The 11,526-nt window shown below is 44.6% G+C and overlaps 2 protein-coding genes across 2 annotated transcripts; one reads left to right on the top strand and one right to left on the bottom strand.

Moving 5' to 3' along the window:
* Window positions 1-2,124: 2,124 nt before the first annotated feature.
* Window positions 2,125-3,391, bottom strand: LOC119659904 (G patch domain-containing protein 11). The gene is made up of 4 exons (XM_038068229.1): window positions 3,235-3,391; window positions 2,566-3,006; window positions 2,351-2,507; window positions 2,125-2,291 (listed from the first exon to the last, which is right to left on the bottom strand). Exons 1-4 carry the CDS (start codon window positions 3,282-3,284, stop codon window positions 2,157-2,159), a joined length of 783 nt encoding a protein of 260 aa, XP_037924157.1. The 5' UTR covers window positions 3,285-3,391; the 3' UTR covers window positions 2,125-2,156.
* A 76-nt stretch (window positions 3,392-3,467) lies between these two features.
* On the top strand, window positions 3,468-9,341 carry LOC119659903 (nucleolar complex protein 3 homolog). Its single transcript, XM_038068228.1, has 5 exons — window positions 3,468-3,565; window positions 3,625-4,501; window positions 7,644-8,343; window positions 8,404-9,024; window positions 9,088-9,341. Exons 1-5 carry the CDS (start codon window positions 3,557-3,559, stop codon window positions 9,305-9,307), a joined length of 2,427 nt encoding a protein of 808 aa, XP_037924156.1. The 5' UTR covers window positions 3,468-3,556; the 3' UTR covers window positions 9,308-9,341.
* Window positions 9,342-11,526: the final 2,185 nt, after the last annotated feature.

Raw genomic sequence — 11,526 nt, 5'->3', positions numbered from 1 at the left:
CTGACTAAGAAACCTACTCCGAGCACATGGTTTACTGAATGGGCGCCATAATATATGGTGTAGCGACTCTTCTCCAGAAAACCGGTCGTTGTCCAACGCATCTCCTGCAATACTGTTACATCAGCCCTATATTGGGACGGGGTATCGGCTAGCTGCTTTGCAGCTCCATCTCTGTTCAGGGAGCGCACGTCCCATTAGAAAATGCTCAAATCGTTATTCCTTTTTCGTTGCCGGGTTTGTTGTTGTAAAATCCATCCAGTCCGAGCCTCCTTTTAGGCTTCGTAACAAATTTTTTCCATATAGGGTTGTCAGCCCTACCCAACCTGGAGGACCAGTTGGTACATTTTGTCTCGTTTTTAGGCGCGGGAGACTCGCCTTCATCCTTCTCCGTCTGCAGCTTTTCGTTAAGAAAAAGCTCGCAGCTGTCACCACGTGGAGCTGGAGATAGGGTTTGGTAGTAGAATTGTTGGTGTTGGTTCAGCAGGGATTTCCCAAGTTGTATGCTCCATCGTGGGTACCAATCCACATTTCGCCCTGGGACCTATACTACCCTTTGACCACCAGTCATAAGCTTGGTGCAGATGAAGTCGAAAGCATCTGGACAGATAATCTTCCCCAATACATTCACAAGTCCGGAAAATTTAGTTTGGATTCTGCCTAGTAGATATACTGTGCTCTGGAAGGCCAAGTAGTAGCAGACGCAAATCCTGTGTCGGATTGTTTCTAACGGATACGGCAAGGCGCGCTCTCTTGACCTGGGAGCCGGTTTCTGGCAGGGTTCTGTCTGCAATATTCCGGTTCGGGGTAAGGAGCATCACAATTTTACAGTGGTATGCATTAATGAAGGTCTCCGATATATTGGACAAGGATGCTTTCTATGAGCAATGACGCGTACTTCAGGAAGAGCTTCCTGATGATGACATTGCGATCGTGATAAATGATCTGAATGTCAAGGTGAGATCTTGGCGACCGTAGGAATAATAGTGGGAATCTTGTGAATTTTTGCAGGTTAACAAAGCCGAGTGGTTAGAGCGCAAGTTTGTCGTGCGGAAGGTCGCGGTTCAAATCTTACTGGTGGCCGTGAGATTTGTATCGTCATTTGACGTCGGATACCAGTCGACTCAGATGAGAATGAGTACCTGAGTCAAATCAAGATAATAATCTCGGGCGAGCGCAATGCTGACCACATTGCCACCTACAGTGTACTGTAGTGTACCGTTACGGTCTTGAATGAAGTGCTCTAACACACTTCAAGGTCCTGATCCAATACGGATTGTTGCGCCAACGATTATTATTATTAACAAAGCTTTCCCGAAGGTCAGTTGGGTTTTTCAACTGACAATGACACCGCATGACCAATCAGATTGACCGCCTTGCGATCAGTAGTAGATTTAACAGTTGTCTTCTAGATGTGCGTAACAAGAAAGAGGCTGAAATTGGCCTCAAAAGAAGTCACCATCTGATGGTCGCTTACCTTCGCCTACGTATTGCCTCCGTCGCTTCTCGGAGAGTTGGTGGATTGCGATCCTCAAGTTCAACATTGACACTTCTCGGTGTGGTAACTGCGTTAGGTTATGGACACCAGATAAACCGTTCTTTGAAAACCTCAAGGAAGTCTCTAGTTGAAGGTTGAGGGAGCTGCTATCCTTGGTGAATACTACGGGCTAGCCCTGAAGATCTCGCAACCCTGCTCCCCTTTCTCTAACCACAGTAGTCATGATCTTAGGTGTTTGTGGCATCAAAACGGCGCACCACATCTCTAATTGAGCGGCTCAGAACTGCCATTGATTTCTGCCTACATACGTATGACATAAAATTTTACGGAGGGGGCTGACAAAGAGAGCAAGTAGAGATTAATTAATATTAGTAGCAGACACCCCGGGCATGTACTATCCGGGGAAGTGTTTTTTTTTTTTTTTTGTGGAATTTGGAGGAGTTTTAAACAGTTGAGTGTTAGAGCGCTGACCAAAAACACCCAAAGCACTAGAGATCCGGCCGTAAATAGTAACCCCCACTCCTACCATTCACTAGAATTCATTAAAATTCTAAAAAAAATAAAACGGAAATAACTCAAAAATTAAAAGTTTATTTCAGTTGAGACTTTCAAAGTGAATTCCAAAACCAAAAAATTACAAGATCAATGAAGCTATTTCCTGTTAGTGATCATCCTTAAAAGGACCCGGGCAGTTCTCATCAAGGTCAGCATTATCAAAATAATGCACTCCACACCAGTGGCAGTAGCTGTAAGCGTGCCTCAAGTAGCAAGTCAGCAAATCGACTTTCTCATAGGTCTGAAACGGATGAAAGGCATTCACTCTCCATTAAAAAGATGTTGCACCAGAAAAACCACCTCATATTCGAAATCCTCTTCCTCCTCATCGTCATCCTTCTGGGCTTCCTTCTCTTCCTCCTCCTCTTCTTCTTGTCTTTCTGGCCAAAACCATGGCATGGCGGGTACTTCAACGTTGTTAGACTTATCCAACTCTTCACATGTTCTCTGAGACTTCCTGCAAGTTTTAAGTGTTCAAAATCGGTTTGGGAGGAAATAAGGCAATTTTATGATACCTCAAAGCACTTTCCAACAGTCGCTCCTCATTCTTTTGAGTCATCCTCCGTCGAAATTCATCGGTGGAGATTTCAACGCCGCCGCCTTTCTCAAGCAATCGTTTGCGACGTATTTCCTGCCGTTTGGCTCTGAGGTCCTGTAATGCTGCTTCTCGCCCTAATCCTGCTCGATCGGATTTTATCTGAATGCCAATTGGTTCCACAATGCCAGTGGAGGATTTCCCTAGAGACTCTCCTTGTTTGTAGCCCATTTTCGCGAGCATGGCGAACCCTTTGTTGTCGGATGATATTGCACTGCTCAAACCTTCCTCGAGACGTTCTTTTTGGTTTGGCTTTCTTTGATTCTTATGCTCTTCGTCTAGTTTTATCCTTTTCGCTGCTATTTCGACTTCGCGTTGTTTAGAGCGGTCTTTTATTAGTCCGGGACGGACATCTGCGACGCTAGAAGTGAAATATTAAAAAGCTATCAAGCGCAAATTTGAAGTGGAATCTGCTGAAAGCAAAGTAAATCATATAGTGGAGATTGTGAGAAAATTGTTTAGAGAGTGCTGAAATTTAGAATTTTCTTAGAAATACGCAGGAAAGGAAATTTGGACCTTCCCAAATATTATTTTTTTTTTAAACCAACAAAGTAGAAAAGTTGGGACCCTTTGTTAATATCTTCCGTACCATTTTGTAAGAAATTTGTCCGACATATAATCATCCTCATCGGAAGACATTTTATTCAATATTTATCAAGATAATTCGCAATACTAAGCCACTGATTTGATATCCTTAAAGTTAGTAAACAAGAAGTTGACAACTGATATAAACAAAACTGCTTTATCGGCCCCCAGAAAAATCTGACAGACGCTGTCACTACAAAACTCAATCAGCGGGCAATGCCATAAATGCCATGTGCTTGAATAACGTCAAACACTGTCAACATAACCATTGCCTTTCGGACGATTTTATTCTCTCACCGGTTTGAATTCCGGTTTTTCCGTGAGAAATGGCTGTGGTAATTTCGGAAACATCCACAATTTTAGGTCAAGACTCATTGCAATTCCCTTTTTCCAGAAAAAAGTGAAAATCAGCGCCACGAAACGTGCGAACCACCTAAAAGGCAAAAAGAAAGTGTCGAAGACCACTAAGCCAAAATCCTCTGCTGAAAACGCCTTCAAAAGGAATCTTTCTCAAGCTTTAAACGCGAAACGCTTAAAGAAAAAGGATAAAATCAAGAACAATCAAAACAACCTACCAAAGGAAGACTCCGAAGATGAAGAACTTCTCCTTGAAAGCGTGCAAGACATCATCGACAATGAAGACATGGACTTGGCTGAAATCCCCACAAAAAAGTCGAGAAAAAGGAAGGTTGATGAGATTGGCGAATCAATTAAATCATCAGGACTGGAAACTGAATATGCAACTCAGCAGTACAAAGAGAAAACCTCGAAAAAGATGGTTGTCGACTTGCTCCCAATCAAAGCCAAGGACGGAGCTATTATTACGCGAACTACCGAAGTGGATTATAAACCGAAACCCAGCACTGACGAGGATCAAGCAAGTGACGATGAAGGAGACGAAGATGAGCAGAATGCCGAAGTTGAAGACTCCGACGAAGATATCCTGCAAGACGTAGCGGGTAAAGCTGATTCGGATGACGAGGCAAATGCCGAGCGGATAATCTCAACGGCGGACTTGCTGATTCGCCGTGAACAGGAAGTGGAGCGGCAGAAATACCGAATCGGAATAATCTGCTCGGGGATATTGGAAAAACCGGAGGATAAAATGAAGAATTTCTCGGCGCTGTTTGATCTGATGGAGGAGTTCAATGAGAGTGGAGGGCGGAATCTGTACTCGATTAGGAAGTTGGCGATTATTTCGATTGCGGAAGTGTTTAAGGATATTTTACCTGAGTATCGAGTGGGTCAGGTGGATACCAAGATGACCACAGGTAAGTGTATCCTGGAACTTGTTTATATTTGAAACATGGGCGGGTTTAAGCCAATGGTAAGAAATTCAAGGGACTCCTTCTATTCACCCTTCTGTTTGATCACTTGCACTCCTCTGCTTTGTGTTACGTGTTTCTCTATCGTCTCTATGATAGTGCATGACGTAACCAGCAGCACTCCGCCCTAGCTGAAACCGAGGGGGGTTCAGACAAAAGAACTCGTGGCGAGCTATCTGGCGGGGTCGACTGCCGGACGTCAAAACATACGCGGCACTAACGCTTCCTTCCAATGCCGCCTACCTCCAGGCAAAGGCTGCAGTTTGTCTAAGGAGACCGTGTTGAATTGCCGTCGACGCGCTCCACACGCTCGAGAACCTGATAGGGATCCTCGTATGGTGGCTGCAGCGGCCTCCGAGTACATCAGTTCTCACCAGAACGTGAGTGCAGACTTCAACCTCCCCAGGGGTGTAGACCGCTGACTATGCGTGAAGAGATGGCGATGCCGCTTCAGTTTAGGAACGTTTCCCGTAGCTGGCGCAAAAATGCGGTCTCTCTCGTCGAGACCAGAGCGCCGGGGAGTGGAAAGTTCCCCGTACAGAAGGTCAGCAGGGAGGGCTGTACGTAGGCCAAGCAAAACAAAAGGCAAGACCTGTGACTAAGACCCTTCGTCGTACACCATAATAAATGCGTTCAATCCGATGCCAACGTTCTCGAATCTCATTGGATTGCGGAAAGTATGCGTTTGCCCGGTGGCGTTTGAATTTAAGAAGCTTTCCAAGCTATGAGAAAGGAATGGATTCGAATTGCATTTCCTGGTCTGTGATAATTATGGCGTTAACTGTGCTGTAGTCTCCTTCTGAAATAGTGCTTCAAATGGAAATCGGGTACCCTTGTCTTGGCGGTGAATAGCATTAATTCCGTTTTGGTTGGATTTATGCCGAGTCCGCATCTTGCGGCTCATAGACACACCTCTCCCCACGCTCCTTTCCTGATGCATACAGCAGTAACCGTTCAACCGTACCAATTACCTCGTGGATAGCGATTTCTGCGGCTTTGAGGTAGGAGCGCTAAGACATGATCGTCCTTTACTGGATGTCCAGGATGAACTCCAGGGTTTTCAACACGAAAGACGCTCATTGGTCGAAAGTGTTTCGTGGACTCACGCCTGCCCGCTTTCGGTATGAAAACCCCACGGTCGCGTCCCCAAGACAGTGGTACGTATTCCAAAGAGATACCACTCCAGTAAATCACGATACAACCCTTTCTTGCTGCTTCTGTCATCCGGGCCCGATGATTTATCTGCGGAGAAGCTGTTTATAGCTCATTCGTAATTACCAATTCGATAGTCTCGCCCGGCTAGGGCGGCTGCATAAGCTCCAAACAAAACTCTGACTCACTATGCTAGCGCGGAAATGCGCCTGAACCAGCAGCTATACAATTTCACCAGAAGATTCCGTCCAGGAGCCTTCAGACTTTTGAAGAAAAGATGGGCTCCTATGTTCCTTGCATAGAATATTACTGAACCTATCAGATTCGCTGTGTGTCCGGATAGATGAGTGGTTAGAGTGCAAGCCTGTAATATGGAAGGTCGCGGTTTAAATCTCACTGGTGGCAGTGCGATTTGTATCGTGATTTGACGCCGAATACCAATCGACTCAGCTGTGAATGAGTACCTGAGTCAAATCAGGGTAATAATCACGGGCGAGCGCAATGCTGACCACATTGCCTCCTATAGTGTACTGTTGTGTACCGTTACGGTCTTGAATGAAGTGCTTTAACACACTTCAAGGCCCTAATTCAATATGGATTGTTGGCCAACGATTATTATTATCAGATTCGTTGATGCTTTCAATATTCTGACAATAGTCCAATCAGGACCGCTTCTTGGCAGTTTCGATGGCCGACTTGTACTTCCTGAGGCAGTCCTTGTATGGCTCCCAATGTTTGTGCCTGTAGCGGATGTTGAAGATCTCCCTGGTCAGCTTTCTGAGGCTGGACAGGTCTTCAATCCACCACGCAATTTTGAACGCGGTTTCGACTGCCACCAGTGAACTTCCTCCAGTCGTTCCTCCTGAGGTTACTGAAGGTTTGGTGGCGTCTGCGGCTAGATCTAGACTGAAAAATATTCAACTGTGAACTATGAAGGATCTCTGGTCTCCAATTGTTCACCCTAAGAATCCCATTGTCTGTTAGTAGAGTGATATCAAGGACCTCCCGCCAAACTTTACAATCCTCCAAGCTGGGAAAATGAAAGGTTGGTGTAGTGCCCCTGTTACGCACTATTAGAGTTCTATTATTTCTATTAATAGTAATATCAAAGAATGACGCATTTTTCTCGCTGATTTCTGAATTGCCCCAAATCGTATATCTTGCATTAGCGTCGCAGCCCATCCACCATGCTATGGTGGACGTCAAAACTTGCAGTTCGTCTGACAAAGCTGATCGATCGCCTAGGGTTCCTCCTCCTTGATAACTACCCAGCCGTCCATGGGAACCCATGCAGATCTTCGCAACTAGATACGAGCGACCGGTCTCTTGAGGATCTCGTCGTAGGGGATGACTTTGACCATTACGCCCTCCCAGGGGTTTCTGATCTTAGCTTGGCGACGAACCGAGAAAGTCTGTGGAGAATTGCCCCTCGCATGTTGTAACGTGGAACCCTCGGATCACCTGAGATGAATCGAAGACGATCGATGATAATTTCCAACAACCTGGCCTCAACACTGGTCCACACTTCCGGCCCTAGATGTGACTCCTGAGCACGTTGCTGAAGGGTTTTACAGTTCGTGGCTTCTCGGCTGGCTTTTGCTGCTTACCTATTTGAGAAGGTTGTTTAGCGACTGAGCCCTTGCACACTCTACTTCGTTTGTGTTTTTAGTCGACGTCGTCTTGAGATCAATTGCGTTTAAGACCTGTCGGCTTCGCCTTCTGTCCATCTGCCAGGCGTTTGTTATATAACAACCGCCTGGTATTTAACGAGGTCCTTTTCATCCCGCCCGTCGACAGTACTGGCCCCCTTAATCTTCGCAATCTTGATCTTGACTTAAGTGGACTTCCGCTTTTTAGCCGCGTTCAGTTGACTGACATTCAATTGAACAGACTATCTTCCTTTTCTCAATTTTTTATAAAATATTTTAACTTTCAGTTCGCAAGACCACTTTGGAACGTATCACCTATGAAACAGCTCTTCTCCAACAATTTAAAAAGTATCTACAAAAAACTGAGAAAATTGTTGCAGTTATTTCCAAAAAAGGAGGTCCAAAGAAAACTCCCGAAACTATCAAGCTCGCCGAAACGACTGTCGGATGCCTTTGCGAGATTCTCGTTTCCCATCCCTATTTCAATTACGTCCAAAACGTCGCTCAGCTTCTGGTCTACTTACTGAACAGTCGAAACAAAACTGTTCGCGAGCAAATCAACAAATGCTTCCGGGACGTCTTCAAAGCGGACAAAAGGCTCGACATGTCACTGTACATCATCCGAAGGATAAATCACTTGATTAAATCCAAATCGAATCATGTTCATTTGGAAATGATTACATGTTTGCTGGCGTTGAGAATTAAAAATGTTAATTTGGATGCTGAGAAAGAAAATGAATTGAAGCAAAAGAAATTGGAGTCACATAGGCAGCGGCTGTTGAATTTGTCGAAGAAGGAGCGAAAACGGAGGAAAAGGCTTGCTCAATTGAACAAAGAGCTTGATGAGACGAAAGCTGAGGAAAACAAACAGACCAAGCACTATAAGCTGACTGAAATTACAAAAATGACGTTTACAATTTATTTCCGAATTCTGAAGAATGATCCTAATTCGAAACTTCTGAGCGCTTGTTTGGAGGGCTTGGCAGAGTGAGTAGACAGTACTTGTCCAGGGTTCAATGAAACTAACTTATCTGTTATGTCTTACAGATTCGCACACGTCATCAACATCGAATTCTTCTCCGACCTCATTGAAATTCTGAACAACATCCTGGAATCAGAGGAACTAGGCTATCGTGATCAATTGTTCTGCATTCAAACCATATTCATCATCCTCTCAGGTCAAGGGGAAGTCCTCAACATAGATCCAATCCGATTCTATGGCCACCTTTACAAAAATCTATTTGTGGTCCATGCAGGCAAGAATCATGACGATTTCCTGATAATCTTGCGAACATTGAATGAAGTTTTAGTGAAAAGAAGGAAAAATACCAGCCAACATAGGATGTTGGCATTCGTTAAACGTTTGCTTACGTTGAGTTTGTGTTTACTGCATAACGGCACGCTGGCGAGCTTGGGGATAACTAAGGCGATTATGCAACTTACTAGAAATATTGACATTTTATTGGACACAGACACATCAGTGGGATCAGGTCGCTATGATCCAGAGCTTGACGATCCCGAATATTGTAATGCATCGTGTACAGCGCTTTATGAACTCACTCTTTTGCAAAGACACTATCATCCAACGGTGAGAAAGATCGCGCAACATGTCACGCATGGCGTTCCTGCGTCGGGTGATGGATCGTTGCCTGCGGAAATTGGCAAGCTGTGAGTATCAAATAACATCTCTATCAATGTTTCCCTCATTCTTTTCTATTTAACCCTCTCCAGGACGCCAGAAGAACTTTTTACACAATTTGATAGTTCACAAATGGCCTTTAATCCACCAATTCCTGCACCGAATACGGCTGAGCCGAAACAGAAAAAGGGGCGACATGTCTATTTGGATTCAACGTTGCCACGCTTTTGTAATGAAGTACTGCGGAACTCAAAACACGATGACGGTATCATTGATTTTCGTCAAAGCTTTTCTAAAGTATTCAGAAGTTAGGTCAATAAAGTTAATTTTTATTTGTATATTTCAATTTTCCTGTTTTTTGCAAAAACTAACTTTCAAGGTAATTAAGTCCCAATGAATTAAAAGCCGATTGATATTGAATTAAATAAGAGGGTGCTTTTTGCGATATATGATGAATTATATTTGGAACAAAAGACGGATGATCCCATATAAATTCCGAAGGTTAAATGGGACGCACGATCTGTTGTTTCGGTATATGCAACATCGAGCACGTATGCAGAATGGTATACTTCTGCATGGTTTGAACCAGACTGCGTGAAAGTTCCAGGACATCAAGGGAAGCCCTGATAGATTTAGGTTCAATACCTGTAGCTGACCATATTATGGGAACTACAACCACACGATCGGGACCCCAAATTTCTTTAATTTCCCGAGCCGGTGGCTCATAGTTCACCTTCGCCACATATTTCTGTTCGATGTTGCTGTAATGGGGGATAGCAACATCAATTATATACGCAGAGCGACCCGTCTTGTCAGCTAACAGTACGTCAGGCTTGTTATGTGGAGTATGGCGATCAGTCAGAACTTGCCGGCCCCAATACGTGCCTCATATCGGTAAACCGGACATGTTCCCGTGATCAGCCCATGCTTGTATGCAACGTTTTGATGGATAACCTTACAAACAGCATTATGCCTGGAGATGTATTGCACTGGTGCCAGAATTGAGATGGTCCAACGTCTCTAACGCCGAACCACATATTCTGTACTGGTCGTTCTCCACCCGTTCTTTCATGATGAGCTTTTTATAAGTTGGGGTGGCGACCACACCGTCCTGAATGGTACACACGAACCTCTCCGTCTCAGCAAAGAGCTCCCCAACACACAGCCATCTGTTCGACAAAGACAATTCACGTGTTTACTGCGCATTGCCTTCGACTTCCATTCATCGATCCGCTCTTGGTCCGACTTCACCCCACTCAGAGGATTGAAAGATCGATCCTTCAAGCTAAGTGGAGCCAGCCCACAGACAGCCGCATGTAAGGGACTCGCCTGCTGTAAAAATAAACGCGCAGGGAGTCGACTTGGCGATGATGTTGTGCCACCACATCAACCACGCCCCTACTTCCGATGTCACGTGGCAGATTCATCCGCTCCACGGCAAGACTTTTGATGATGCATTCGGAATTTGGATATAGTTCCGTACCCCCGTTGGACGTTTTCCAGATCGGTCTTCATCCACGGCAATATTCCGAATGCATAAGCCAGTGAAGGAATAGCGAATACATTCAACGCGCTTAATTTATTCTACCCCGAGAGATGCGGTTTCAGTAACATTTTTACACTTCGCAGGAATCCGGACAGCAGAGCATCCTTCAGATCACCAATTCGAGAATGAGTTCCTTGCAGAATTCCTAGGTACTTGTAGAAGTCTGTGTCGGTTATGGCTTCGATGTGGAGGTCACCAAGCTATGTCCAGCTTGCGGCTCGTGATTACCCTTGCGGATGGCTTGGATTCGACACTTGTCTAATCCAAATTCCATCCGAATATCACGGCTAAGCATATCTACTATTCGCAACAGACTTCTAAGCTGATCATCAGTACCAGCATACAACTAGATGTCATCTAAGTACTATATTTACAAGTATATCAGCTGATACTTAGCACATAGGCCATATTTTATTGCAAAACCATGCCCTCTAACATCATTCAGTAGCCATGAAAGGTTGTTCAGTGCCATGCAAAACCAAACGGAGCTCAAAGAATCCCTCTAGAAGATGTTCCTTCGTACTCGGATGGGCTCTGAGATGTTGATACCCTCAAATGAATACACTGATAAGGTGGTATACCATTCTTCCATGAGTGTCGCAGGTTATCCGGCGATTATCGGTTGCGATTTCGTGAGAAGAAAGAAGAAACCATCTTATTTATGCGATTACCAGCCATTATGAATGTCGACAAATCCTGAAACCAAGTTAAAAACACGATCCACAAAACGGCCTATGCCATCCATGGAGTCTCCAAACCAATTAAGCGTTTCATCAACCGTGGTACTTGGCTTTAAAATGACGATGTTCAAATGAAGGTCTGTGAGAAGGAACCCCTCTACCATAAGTTTCCCGACGATAAAACACTGACCAATTGGCAAATTTATAAGAATGCCAATTGGGAAGTAAAGAAAGCGATCGCCGTTATCCAAGCGTCCCAATACATTTACAATATTTACAATAAACTGAACACCAGGGACGGCGAG

The sequence above is a fragment of the Hermetia illucens genome, chromosome 6 (assembly GCF_905115235.1).
Source record: "Hermetia illucens chromosome 6, iHerIll2.2.curated.20191125, whole genome shotgun sequence".
NCBI lineage: Eukaryota > Metazoa > Arthropoda > Insecta > Diptera > Stratiomyidae > Hermetia > Hermetia illucens.
This window is presented reverse-complemented; position numbering and strand designations above follow the sequence as displayed.